The sequence below is a fragment of the Lagopus muta genome, chromosome 15 (assembly GCF_023343835.1).
Source record: "Lagopus muta isolate bLagMut1 chromosome 15, bLagMut1 primary, whole genome shotgun sequence".
In the NCBI taxonomy this organism is placed as follows: Eukaryota; Metazoa; Chordata; class Aves; order Galliformes; family Phasianidae; genus Lagopus; species Lagopus muta.
The window spans coordinates 10,465,163-10,479,196 of NC_064447.1; the positions used below are offsets into that span (position 1 = coordinate 10,465,163).

The window sequence follows — 14,034 nt, forward strand, 5'->3', positions numbered from 1 at the left end:
AAGGAAAGGGATGGGAACACAGGGAGAGACCCACCCTGCAGAAAGTCCATCTCCTTCCCAGCTGCTGGGATGTTTCCCAGAGGCACAATAGAGGTGTATGGAGGGACTCCACCATTGTAAATCCCCCAACCCAATGTCCCCTCAACTGGGGAATTGGCAGTGGGAGTGACATGGGAGCTCTGGGACTGTTTCCCATGCAGCTTGTGACAGTCCTCCTCCCCTGAAGCACATGCCCTTGCAGGGTGATCCCCAGTGCGGGGGTGACAGGATGGACATGTCTGTGACATCCCAGCCCCGCTGGCCTTTATTCTCTCAGCCCACCATGACATCCTTGTCCTCTCCCCACCAGCCACACTGACAGCACAGGGACATCTTCCTCTTGCAGCACAGAGGCTGGTCTGGAGACAATTTCTCCCTGCTAATTCCCTCCCCTGGGAGACATTTCCTCCTCTCTGAACATTGCCATCATTGCTCTTCCCATTGCATTCCCTTCGCCCTCCCCTCTGCCCCAAGGACCCAGCTGGTGGGACTTGCAAAACAAACATCCTCCCATCTGCTCCTGCGCTCCAGCCTGGGAGATGGCAGAGGCGATAATTACACACTCAGCGCAGCAAAATTATCCAGCACAAGGGAGAAGAGGCCGGAAGCAGCTGGAGATAATTCGTTTGGGGAACGTTGTTCCCACCCACAGTGCTTTCATCTCACCCCAAACCAGCCAGCTTTGCAAATTCTACTATGAATGTGTTCAGAGAGCCCAGACAGAATGGGGTCCAGCCTTGTGCAAGCACCCATAGCGCAGAGCTGGTTCTGCAGGTGAGGAGATGAGGATACATGGGTGCAGCAGAGCAGCAGATCCAATGAAACCCAGTTTTTCACTGAGCGAAGAATCCTTGCTAAGTTTCAAAGTACCTTTCAAGTGCAACCTTAAAGGATGCTGTTTTGCTGGCGATGCATGCATGTGAGCTGCCACTCCAGCACCTTTTCACTGCCTGTTAGGGCATGTATGTACAGACATCCCTTTATCCCTTTCCTCACCACTGCTTCTGAGACATCTCTGGAAGGGACGCCTGCAGCTCACTCACGACACTTCCTTCCTATTAAGCTCCCTTTTGAAAAAAATCTATTTCCCCTCAAATGAAGATCTTTAAAACTGAATGGTCCATGTAGAGGCCCTGTGGGGGCATGGAAGATACTACCAGACTGCCCACACAGTCAGGTTCAGAACTGCAGCCCACCACATCCACCAATCATAAATACCCAGAAGAGGAGCGCAGAAAATAATGGTGTCATAGAATCACAGAACCACAGAATGGCTTAAGTTGCAAGGGACCTTAAAGACTACTGAGCTCCAACTCCCCTGCTATGGGCTGGCTGTTCCCCACCAGATTAGGCCCCATCTAACCTAGCCCCGGCCACCTCCAGGCATGGGACACCCACAGCTTCTCTGGGGAACCTGTTCCAGTGACACACTGCCCTGAGTAAACATTTCCTAATATAAATTTCCCCTCTTTTAGTTTAAAGCCATTCTCCCTCGTCCTATCGCTGTGGGACTGTTGGGCCCCCTCCCGTTTATCAGCTCCCTTTAGGTAGTGGAAGGGCTGCAGCGAGGTCTCCCTGGAGGTTCTCTTCCCCAGGCTGCACACCGCAGCTCTCAGCCCGCACCCACTGCAGATGCGCTCCACTCTGACACCCCCATGCCCTCTGCAGACCCCGCTCCAGCAGCTCCATATCCCTGCGCTGGGGACCCCTGGACGCAGTGCTCCTGGTGGGACCTCACGAGGGCAGAGCAGAGGGGGACAATCCCTCCCAGCTGTGCAACCCCTCAGCTGATGCAGCCTGTTGGCTTTCGGGGCTGCAGACGCACAGTGCTGGCTCGTGTCCCACTTCTCATCCACTGGGACCCCCAACTCTTTCCCCACAGAAAAAAGAGATCCCAGGGACCTCTTGTCTCCCCAGTCCCGCTCTGCAGTGTCACTGATGCCCTGTTTGTATTCACCTGGGCCTGCGTGGCCAGGCCCTGCAAACCCACCCTATGCAAACCCCCTGTCCGCCCCCCCAGCTCCTGGGGGCCGCACGCGGCCCCAGTCCCCCCCACCACCTCGGTTGCTTCACTGGTCAGGGGGGCAAAGTCCGACCGCCGTCAGCACGGGCCGCCCTGCCCGGCGTTGCGGACAGACACACGCTCAGAGCCCTCAGCGGAGGCGGCGGGGCCCGCAGCGAGGTCAGCCGGGAGCCAGGTGGGACGAGGCCCCGCGAGGTGCCGCGATCAGACCAGGCCTCTCCCAGCTCGGGCCGCGGCGTCCTCTGGGCCGTGTAGTTCCCGCGGCGCACGGAGGACTACACTTCCCAGCAACGCCGCCGCGCTTGCTGGCGGCCGGCCGGGGGAAGGCCGCGGGGTGCCCCGGCTTCGGCCCCGTGCCATGGCGGGGAGGCCCGGGCCGGGAGGCCGGCGGGGAGCGGGGCTGCGGTGGTGGCCGCGGGATTGCTGCGGCGGGCTGGGAGGCCTGGAGTACGGCGAGGTACCGGGAGCGGGACGAGGGGGGTGAGCGGGGGGTGCCGCGGGGTCTGCTGCTCTGCCTCTCCCCTCCCCGCCCCGCTGCCCGGCTCCGTGTGGCTCTGCGGGGTTCCCCCAAAGTAAGGCTGCCCGGTCTCCGTGCCGTGCTGCTGCAGCACGGCGTTCTCCGGCACGGCGCAGTGAATGGAGCTGTGCTGCGCTCTGCCAGCAGCAGGGAGATGTTGGCTCCTGTCGGCTCCTGCTGTCCTCGGTAGGACTGGGAACGCAGCAGGTGGCATGAGGTCACCACGGCTGGGTGCTCCGTGCCCTCCCCATCGCGTTCCCGTTGCACCGCACTGGCTTGTGCAGTGCCCAGCGTGCTGTGAATGTGAGGCCGAGGGTTGCAGGGCTGCCAAGCCACCTGGGGAACAAATCAGTGCCCTGTGCAGCCTCTGAACGGGGCTTGTTCGTATGGGACACAGCAATAAACCCCTGGGCTATGTCTGCAGTTGGAGCAGATGCACAGGGATGCTCAGCATCAGTGCATACAGTGCTTGAGATGCTTTCCACAGCCCTTCCTGGCACTAATTTCTGCTTAGTCCATGATTGCATGCTCTATCTACGTGGCAACAGCTGTGTTTGCCCAGAATCCAGGGTGCCTCAACAAGACGTGGGTGCCTATGCAACTCTCATCCACCCTGATTTTGGGGCTGTGCAGCTGAAAGCAAGCAGGATTTGCTACCAGGAGACTCTCAGAGATCGCAGGTGTGGTTATTTATCACCTGTCAGGGAGGAAAGGGGAAAGTTGAATGTTCTGTGCTCGTTATGTTGTCTCAGTGACTTGCAGAGACAGCTCATCCTAATGGGTTTGTTCCCATTTTATCCCAATGAGCACACGCTAGGCACAGGCCAATCTGCTTCCTGCTAGCAGCAGCAAATTTGGTTGTTGAGGAGCAGAAAAAAAAGGTGAGCGCAATGTTAATGATGTTGCCAGACAGGAGTTAGTAGGTCAAGAAGCTTTTGTTCAGCCTGTGCTGGTAGTGTGCACAGCACTGTATGAAACAAGAGGAAAGAAGCTGTCCTGGTCCTGTGGGTTTGCAACTGAAGTGGGACTGGACAGTTTGGTCCTGGCACCAGTGGTGTGCAGGTTATCTTGGCAGAGCTCATTTTGAAGGGATTTTGAAGTCTGATGGCAAAGGTCTGGCCAGGTGTGACAAGAGGGGCTGGAGAAGGTAGGAATGGGAGCAGAGGGTCAGGACCAGGCCATGGGGGCTCTCCCCTTTCTTCCTCACTGGGATGGAGGTGCCCTATAGAGCTGGGATAGTCAGTGGTGGCCTGTGGGCAGCAAGCAAAACTCTGTGAGGATTCCCCGTTCTGCCCATACTGAAGCAACCTTTGCTCTTGCACTTCGTAATGTGGGCAGCCTTCTCGTTGTGAGGGGACACCAGGTCAAACAGCCCCTCTCCACAAATCCCACCACAGCTCCAGTCCCTTTGAAGAGCTCAGGAGGAGACAGCGGGAGTTTCTTTCTTGCACAGGCAAAGCAAAGGCAATGCCTTTTCCAGCCCTTCCTGTCCTTTGGCATTGAAGGACTTGCAAACACAGCTGTGTTTGGGAAGCAAAAACCTTCCACGTCTCAATGTTGTCTTGATTTCGATTCAAGTGAGGGAAGGGCTTGGGCTGGGCTAGTTTGTCATTTGTTTTCACAGTTTTGGGGAAAAGGAAAAAAGAAAGGTGCTGGTTGTTTTTCATTGAAATACCACTGCAGGGAGAGGAGACAGGGATGGAGAAGCAGCATGGCTTACTCCATGTAAAAATGCTGACAATGTCAAGGAGCTGTCCTGGGAAAAATGTTTCTTTCTTAAAAGGAAAAAGAGAGAAAAGCAGCAAGCTTTAAGGTTTCCTTTTGTTGCTGTTAAATAAGACAGGAAAGTCTTTTGCAACCGCTAACAATGCCAGAGCATCCCTGTGCAATACTGTGGGCTTGCATCAGCCTTGGTTTATGGAAGGCAAGTTGGAAGCTGGTGCAGTTCAATGCTCAGAGTTTCCACACAGAGCACCACTTCAGGGACAGTCCTCAGTCCCCAGGGTCACTGGGACACAGTGGAGTGGTGCTGCCTTTCCTGCAGCTCAGAAACAATCTAGCTGACCTGGAGTCCTGATGCACATCCTCACTGCCGTAGGGTCTCTGTGGTGCCCATGTCCTTCACCAAGCTCCGTGAGAGCCCAGTGATCCCAGAGCATGGGAGGAGTTGGTCTGAAGGTTCATCAGCTCCTGTAGAGCATTTGATTTGGGATGAAGTACCCCATCTTTGGCTACAACACTCAGTGCCTCTGCAGGAACTCTCACCCCCATTAACTGCCTCTCTCCCCCCAGGTGGATGTGACAGCCATGGCGCGGGTCTTCAGCTATGTGGATGTGACTGATTCTGACTTCATTGCAGCCGTCCTGTCTATTGCCTTCAACCCATTCTTCTGGAACGTGGTAAGAACTGCCTGAATGCTTTCTTTTGGCAGTTGATGTAGGAATACCCTTTGGGCTGTGCTGAATAACCCCCCACTCCCACCAAATACCCCAAGAGCATCCCTCCTGCAAGAGCTCTGTAGTTCTCATCCTGGTGCAGGTGTTTATTGTTCTGGGAGCTTCTCTAGGAGAGGAACTGCTTCTGGAGAAGTTTGGTGGAGAGAGCTGTGCTCGGTTCGTAGGCACTGGAAAAGAGTGAACAGGGAGTTTCTCTGCCAAGAGAGTCCTGGCACTGTGGCTCCTGGGGATGGCAGTGACTATGACATATGTTGCAGAGGTCAGGAAAAAGGAAGCCAAAGCAGGATGCAGAAGGAATTAGGAACTAAGCTCAGATGAGGGGACAGAGTAATCAAACCCATCCTTCAACCATCTGCTGCACCTCCCACCCTGGCAGCCAGGCACTGCTCACTGTACGTGGTGAGACATCAGTGGCACAAGTGCCACTCATACCTAGGCATAAACTCCTGCAGGGTATGCACCAGGCCAGTTGTCCACTGCTTCCCATGCAAATATGGTGACAGGAGGTTGCCTGGATGCAAGAAACATAAATAATCAGCCAAAAGTTAACCTGAAGAAATTTCCCCTCCATCCTTCTGCAAAGTCTGGCAAAGAGCTGCAGAGGTGTCAGTGAGCCAGCCCCAAGCGTGGGCAGGGGTATCTGTGCACGGTGATGCTTACTGTTTCAGCAGGCACTGTGTTGCCACTGGGTATGGTAGTGCTTTGGGAATGGAGAACGGAAAAGGTTTTGCTGCCCTTTATTGATGTGCTTTGCAACCTCCCTGCAAGAGCAACAGGATTCATCTCTGGCCCTGTTGTGCAAGCATTGCAGAGCCAGCACACCAGGCAAGGAGCCCAGGCCGGTGAAAGCACAAGTTCCTGCAGCGTCCTCGGCAGCACAGCTGAGGTTTGGGGACGAAACCTTCTCCCTGCAAGCACTCATGGAAACGGGATGTCATCGCAGCCAAGATTCCTGAAGTCGCTGCCAAACCTCCCCGCAGTGATTCTCCCCCTGGGGAAGTCTCCTTACAAAGGCCTTGTTTTTCCAGAGGGGGAGGGCTCGCCTCTCTCTGAGCGTGGGGGCTCTTGAGATTGTCTCACGCTGGGCTTTGGAAAAGCAAGGCTCTCCTAGCCGTGATTCACTATGGAAACCTCCGTCGGAGTTCTTTATTGCAGCCTCCCTAATTTTTCATGCAATTCGTTATTAAAAAGTCTCACAGTGTCTGAAATGCGAACTAGAATAAGCCACATTATTTCTACTGTGGAGTCGTCGCTTAGCATAAAGAATCAATGAACAAGAAGATTCAGAATGTGGTCTCTGGGGGAAGAGATCAGCTCCAGCAAGAAATTGCATAAAAGGGAAGGAAAAAAAAGTACTTTATTGGTGTCTGCTGCTATGCCTGTGACTGTGCTGGTTGCCTGCAGCTTGGGAAATAGTGTTGCTATTTGGATCAAGACTTCAACTGCTCTTAAAGTACAGGGAAATCTGATGTAACAGCAGGAAGTTCATTGCTCTGGGTTGTTGCTGTCCCCTTGCAGCATCTGAAGAGCATTGCCGCTGGCGGCAGGTGGCACTGCAAGCAAGTCGTGCGGAGCTCCACCTGGGAGCAGAAGGCATCTGTATGGGTTTGCAGCGAGCAGTGATCTGCTGCGCTGATGGGGAGCTCTGGGGAGGTGAGCGTGGCACGAGGTGCTCCTGAGCTGCCAAGGGCCAGGTGCCTCTCGCAGTGCACGTGCCTCCATCCATATGCTTGTGCTGCCCTGTCCCCAGGGCTTCCCTCTGATGTGTTCAGGCTCTGGCTCACACCAGTCACAGCTTGAAGGCTGTTGCAGAGGTGCTATGGAATCTTCAGCCCTGAGCAAGCCTCTGCTGTTGCTGTATTTTAGCAGCAGTGGCTCCAGCCATCCCTAGATTTTCTCTAACCTGCTTCCTTCACCTCCTCCCAGTCCTTTCCGTGTGATCAGTGTCTCCTGCCTGCACCAAGCCAGCAGCAATTCTTTCCTTCTCCACACCCCCGCACAGGCTTGCTTTGTCTTCTGCTCTCTGAGTTTCTTCTCAGCTGTTGAGATCATCTCTGCATCTGAATTACTTTGTTTGAGCTTGCAAGAGCCCCAGTGTAAAGATGGTTTCTGTGTTGTGCCAGGAAGCCTCTGCTTTCTCTCCTTAATTAAGTAAACCGGGACCCTGATCAAAACACCTCCTGTGCATGAAATTCCTGATTTGGACAGAAACTGGGTGGGGATGCATTGATTTAGTTCAGCATCTTAATTCCCATTTTCTGCTGAACTCCAGCCAGGTCTGCCTCTTGCAAAGTTTGGCGCCGGGTTGTCCTCTCTGTGTAGAGCCTCTGAATAAAAATGTGCTGGGGAAACCCCGGCTCAGTGGGGGCTCAGGCTGTGTGTGTCTCAAGGCCACGGGGGGAGCGAGCTCCGGCTGCCCCACTCTCAGCAGTCACAGGGCATTGGTAAGCAGCCGGCATGTTTCTTCTGGACAAACACTGTTTGTGTTTGTGACTGTGTTTGGAGATGAAGTAAGGCTGATGGAGGCTGTGCAGTAGCGTGGCTGCAGAGCAAACCGTGGTTCTTGCTGATCTAATTCTGTTAAGAGAGCAATTTAGAGAACCAGAGCCTATGAGGGACAGTTTGCAGGACTCCAACTGGGCTGGGCTGGGTTGATTCTCCTCATATTCTTCCCAAGGGATAAAAGCCCCCCCCAAAAAAAACCTCAGGTTCCCCATTTTGCAACCTCCTCCATGCAGGCATGTCCTGGGGGGGTACCATGAATGTCCCCCTGGGATCCCCAACTGAATTTCCCACCAAACCCAGGGGTCACATCCCCCTTTCTCTTTTCCCTTCTCTGTGCAAATCCAGCTCATCCCCAGGTGACCCTCAGGTTATGTTATCCATGGGACAGCTTGGATGTATTTCCGTGCTCCTCACTTTTTTTCCTCTCCTCCTCCTGCCTCTGCTTTCTCACCCACCATAGCTGTTACGGAAGGAGCTGTTGGTTCCATGCTCCCATGTGAGGTAGGTTGCAGGCCAGCCTGACTTTCTGAGAAGAAGCACTTAAATTGGATGTTCAAAGCATCCAGGAGACCTGAGCCACAGTTGTGCTGTTGGGGGGCACCCGATGAGAAGGAGGTGTGTCAATGAAGCCATGTCGTAAAACTTCAATGAGTCGAGGAGGCAGAACCTTCAATAAATCCCATCTGTGTTTGGAAAGCTGCAGGACGATGGGAGAAATTTCCCTTCCGTTGGTAACTATGGAAGATATTAAATAACAGCTCCTCAGGGACAAACATTTCAAAGCCAGGAGAGGCAGATAACCCGCGTATTGGAAGCTTCAGAGAGCTCTCTGAGCCTTGGCATATGGGGAGTTTCTAGAAGGCTGGAAGGTTTCTGGCACTGTCTCAGTAGCAAAGAGGCACGTGGCGTAGCGGTGAGCCAGGTGTGTGACGTCTGTCACCACGCAAGCAGGTTGAAGTGGGCAGTGCATCCATCCACCAGCAATCCTTTTCATGGTTTGAGCCTCTTAAAAATATATGGCTGGCATCGTGGCCTGATTCAGAGATGGCACATCTTTCAGTTGCTGTGTGAGAGCGTGCTCTTCCCGTCACCTCTTGTGACCCTCCCAAAATACCCATGCATCCTGTAGGAATCTGCAGGGCAAAAGCTCAGGTGTCAAGGTTGGGAGTGGGATTAGCGTAACTTAGCATGATTTATCAAGAAAATAGACCCCATCAGGCAAATGTGAATTTATTCTTCAAGGTTGCAGCTTTTCCTGTTCAGGGTAACAAGATCTCTGTTCTCGGCTTCTGTCAAGTGTTTAAACTGCATGAGGTTTTGATTAAAGAAGTGGTTGCACAGGGACCTGAGCTGACAACGCCTGGCTCCTGATGGATGCGTATCTCTTGGTTCATTTATTTTTAATTTCCCTTCCTTTTCTCCTTCTTTGGAGACTAGAGAAACCTGCCAAGTGGATAAGAAGTGCCTGAGTGGGGCGGAGGGGGAGTTTGCAGGCACTGGCAGCCCAATTTCACCTCCTTCTGACCACTTCTTGCTATATTTGGAGGAAGGTGCCTGCCTAAACCTCCCCACACTGCTGCGAGCTGTCAGGATTGAAACCTCCAGGAGCCAAACCCAGAAACCTTCTGGGGGCAGGAGAAAAATGCCTTATGCTGTGGGATTTCAGCAGCTCTGGCTGCTCGTCTCACAGAAGGGAAAGATTGAGAGGTGGCTTGACTGTGGCGTGTTAGTACCTGGCTGGGGAAAGGAAATTGCAGGGTAAGAAATGGCTGTCAGCCGGCAGCAGGGCGAGGGCTGGGGCGGGCTGCTGGCAGAGGGGGGCCCTGCACAGCTTTGTGCATTCAGCACAGGGCGGGATTGGATAGATGAGCCAGCTGGAGTGGGTGATTTAATGGTCTCTTCTGGCCTTAAAATTCTGCAAATCTGCAAGAGTTTCGTGATCTCTCTGAAAAGCCTTTGCCTGCGTGTAGCTGTGGGTAAGAACACGAAAACAGCCCTCGACCATCTTCTGGAAAGTGCTTTGAGATCCTGTTGTAGCAGCCGTGGCACAGTGACAATGATTATCTGCTTATAACAGATGCTAGATCAATAGCGGAGCTTGAAGCTACGCTGCAAGGCAATTGACTGCAGAAAGCAATTCTTTATTGGGGTAAATCTGGCCTTGCAACAAGGCTCAGATTCATTCTTACAACTCCGGTCTTAAAATGTCAGCACCAGCTCTGATGCCTTTCATCCTTTGTGCTGGGAGAGAATGCGCATTATTCATAATTGGACTCTACCAGGCAGGAATAGCCGTTTTCATTTCCTACAGTGCCTGAGAAACAGTGAGGATTTGCTTTTTTTCTTTTTTTTTTCCCTTGCCCAAACAGCACTTAGTGGCAGTTTTATTCTGAGTGACTCGGTAACGCTTCCCACTCAGGCGGTGGTGGCTTCGGAGCGATGCTGTAATCATGTTGTGAGAGTGCAGCATCGATTCCCATGGCCACCTCGTAACAAACGCCCCAGGGCTGTTGTGAGTCCACCATCCCCAGGCCAAATCTGTAGTACTGCACCTGTTTGGCTGCTAAATTTAGTGTTTCCAGTGTGTCAACACCGCTGAGAGACACATAACAGGTTCCAAAACCGGGTCACATCCTCCGGCCTGCTGGCTGGAGTGACACAATTAGGAGCACTGTCACCCTGGGGGAGAGAGACATCCTGCAGCCCAGCACCACTGTCCTTTTCCCTTCAGAATGCCAGACTGGTGCTTTAACCCTACAGGCTGCTGGCAGCCAGCCTGGACTAAGTCAGAGCACATACAGAAAATGAAAATGTACATTGAAGCTAAAAGTCTCCATTCACTGCTCCTCGGAGGATTGTGTTTAGGCTCTAGATGTTCCTCTCTGTCCCCCTCCATCCCTATCCAGCATACTGCAGCAAAACACTCTCTTGCAGATGAGATGCTGCTCAACATTGTTAATCTGTGAAACTACAAGTCTATGTCAACCTGCATCCAGTGGGGCAAAGCAAAAAATGCAGCAAGAAGCAAAAAAGAATGTGGTATTATCGACCCACACAGGGAGATGTGAAAGCCTGCTGGGCAGCCCAGGGCTTTAGTAGCATTTCTGCCCAGCCCCAAAGCTTGGCACTGGTGGCGATGGGCTCTGGGAATCCCAACACGTGCCCTGTGATGTTGGCTGTACTGGGGCTGTGCAAGGGCTTCAGGCAGTTTCCTGCCACAGTCACAAATTGAGCTCAGTGTTCTCCAGCTGTTTAGCAGAAACCTGCCCAATTCCCAGAAAGACAGGATCTCCCAAAATACGTTGCTCTGACGAAGAAAGGCAGAGACACGCAGTCTGCTGGGGCAGGGGGGTCAGGCTGGATTTAGGCTGCTGGCGCTCAGGGATAGCACTGTGGTTGAAGCATGCCCTTGTTATTTCTGGTTTTCTCGCCTCTTGATGAACTCAGAGGGGACACATCTCCAGCTGCTCGCATGGCTGTAGGAAATGAGCAGTAAAGCAGATTAGTAAATGAGTGAGGCAAAGCCCTCCTTTTGTTTTCCACCCGAATTTTATTCCTCATGGCAGGAGTAGCTGGAAATATCACTTGGCAGAAGAATCCCACATCCCTGCTCTCGTGCATGAAACCAGGTGGCTCAACAGCCCGATCACAGCAGCGTGAGCTGGGCACTGGTTGCTGGTAAATATCAGGAGCCTTTTTCAGTTAAACAAATACCAGCAACTCCCAGCCTGCCTGCCTGCCTGGGTTCTCTCCCTTACTTCCCTCTTTCTAAGGCATCCTCCCAAAGCTTTACACTGATGTACTCTAACCTGGAGACAAACAGTACTGTCGTGATGTTGCTGGGGAGCACTGTGGCCATGAAGCCTTCCAGCAGTGGTTTGGGTTGGCTCATTGCAGAGGGATGGGAACAGCATTGTGCCAGCCAGGCTACCCAGAGCAAGGGCTTTAATTTTGGAGGGTGGCCTTGGAATAGCCCTTCCCAGCAATGTGCTGGGTGGTTTTTCTTTTCCCTATCAAGCTATCCTCTGTGCTTGCTCATATGCAGGAAAGGAGGAGAACTCTCTTTGAAAATTAAGAGTTAGGTTGCCTGAAAAGCTGGCAGCCCAAGGCTTCCACAGCAGCATGCATCTTCATTAAACTTTCCTCATCACCCAGCAAATTTTGGGTCAAGAGGGACTGACAGCAGCCCTTGATTTTCCCATGCAACATTGCAATCACAAACCTCTTCAGTGCATTACCTAGCTGCCCAAATTTGACAATATCTTGCTTTTTCCCCCCCTGTAAACCCTTTTTTTTCCCCTTTCTTCACTCCTCCAGACCGAGGATAATGCAGCCGTGGGTTCGTTCTGCAGGTCAGGACGTGCAAGCAGCATCCTTGTCTGGCTGAAGGGCTTTCACTCGCAGTCTGCGTGGGCACATTCATATTTTTGGTGTGATCCTTTTTGTGCATTTGGGAAGAAAAGTCTGAAGTGGGTGAAATGAAGATGGGTTTTAGCAATTTTCTCTGCACTCAGCTGTTGCAGGAAAGTCTGACCACCAGGGCTCATGGAACACCTTCGCCACCTTCTTTGTGTGGTGGGAGGTTTGCTCATTATCTGATTTGTGCTTCGCTTATAAAGGAAAATGTAATTGTAGCAGCTCCTTGCCATAAAAGAACAAAGACTTTTTCAGGGAAGGTAAGGTTCCATGCAGCTTATATGATCCTCTACAGTACTCTATCTACTTTTCTCACCTCCAGCATCAGCTCCGTACTGCATGATGTTATCCGTGGCCACCTCTGGCTTGAGCCTCTCCCTTGCTATAGAAATGCCCCTTTCAGAAGGACCAAATTGAGTTTCCTCCTCCCTTTCTGGGTGCAGGGAAGAAGGACCCCAAATCACCCCACATTGCCATGATGTTTCTATTCCTGCCTCTTCCTCCAGAGCTGTGTTTTCTGTGGTGAATCCAACAGTAGATGCTTAATCTGTAAAATCCCACTGAGGATTTTGCACTGGGAAGAAAAAAACCCTTCAGTTCACGTGTGGATTGGGGTGGGAGGCTGATAGTTTTCCAAATCTCTCATGTTCCAGATTGATCTTGGAGTTCAGATAGCCCAGAGGTGGAGAGCCAAAGTTTTCTACAAGGTTTCAAGTGAAATAATAAAAATCTATATGCTCACAGTGGTGAGAAGGAAGCTGCAATGTGTACCAAGCATCAGAAGTGAAGAAATTATCTCCTCCACCTCCCATTGCCATGGTGAGCACAGCTGCATATACATGCGTAACAGCACTGGAGTGATCCCAAATCAGATCATCTTGGGGCACGCTTGGCTGTTCATACTAAAACAGAATGACCTCAGACGAGATACAGTATTTTTAACTATGAAGCATTCTTACTAAGTGCCCTTTCCTGTTTATTTTTACCAGGACATTGTTTTAATGACTGTAGAATTACTCATTTGATTCCCAAGGCTGGAAAGCAGAAATGAATTAGTTTCATTTCAGGACTTAGTCGTGCAGTCATTTTCCAGAGATTGATGTACTCGGAAGCCAAAGTGAATGCCTTGCCCAACTGAGGAACATTTCCCTCCTGCGTGCAGCCATCAGCAGAGACAGGCGTGAGCGTGGGTTCCTGGTATGGATGCTGCTGGCTTCTTGCAAGGATACATGGCACAGATGCACTCAGCCTCCCCATCCGCAGCCATGCACCGCTGTTGGTCCATCCTATGCTTTGGTACAAATGCGTGAGTGAATGCAATAAGGTTTGGGCATTTTGCATGGCTTGCACACACATCTCAGCCTTGGGCTTGAGGCTTCAAAACAGAGATCATTTGGAGTGCAGAGAAGAAGATCATCAGCTATTCGCTTGGCTTTGGGGTTGTTTCCTGCATTGAGCAAAAGCCTAAAGGCATGTGGTTGCATCTGGTGCCTCCCATAATCACCATAGGAACCACCAGCAAGTCCACGGGGTTTGGTTATTGTATGTAACCCTTCAGATTGTTATTACAAGCGTTATTTCACTTCACACATTGGTCTAATACGCAGCTCCATGTTCCCAGTATGACTTGCATCAATCTGACTCCTTTGGAACCCAGACGAAGGTGTAAACGCTGGTTACAAAATTGAGATGAGCCCATTCGTTGCTACATTACTTCCCAAAGCATCCAGAACAGGCTTTCCAGGCCTGGGGTCCTACTTGTTGTGCTGGGCTGTGTGAACATCTCATCCCCAAGGACAGGGGAACGGAGCTCGGCTGCCTGCGTTACATAAAGATCACATTGTCCCTCTCTATTGTTGGCCATTGGGACAACAGCAGCATCACAAACATACGTGTCCTCGGCGCCGTGGGAAATGTTCCCAGGGGAGGCTTAGCACAGAGCATAGAACACGATACGCCGAGCACTGCGAGGACAGGGGCTGAGCCACCCCACAGAGCAGCGAGTACCGATCTGCCAGCGAACTCTCACTACTTTGTGAAGGGGTATTGGGTTTCCATTGCATTCTGTGCTCTACTG

At 52.1% G+C, this 14,034-nt stretch overlaps 1 protein-coding gene across 4 annotated transcripts in view; it reads left to right on the forward strand.

The window, feature by feature from the left end:
• Positions 1 to 2,135: 2,135 nt before the first annotated feature.
• Positions 2,136 to 14,034, forward strand: part of PEMT (phosphatidylethanolamine N-methyltransferase) — a 37,432-nt gene continuing 25,533 nt past the window's right edge. Inside the window, exons 1-2 of one of the 4 annotated variants that reach the window (XM_048961573.1) lie at positions 2,136 to 2,237; positions 4,872 to 4,979. In XM_048961573.1, the coding sequence (XP_048817530.1) occupies positions 4,887 to 4,979 (93 nt within the window). In that variant the 5' untranslated portion in view covers positions 2,136 to 2,237; positions 4,872 to 4,886. Of the gene's footprint in view, positions 2,238 to 2,271; positions 2,520 to 4,871; positions 4,980 to 14,034 lie in introns of those variants that run through there. The other 3 variants (XM_048961574.1, XM_048961571.1, XM_048961572.1) reach the window with 3 other exon arrangements.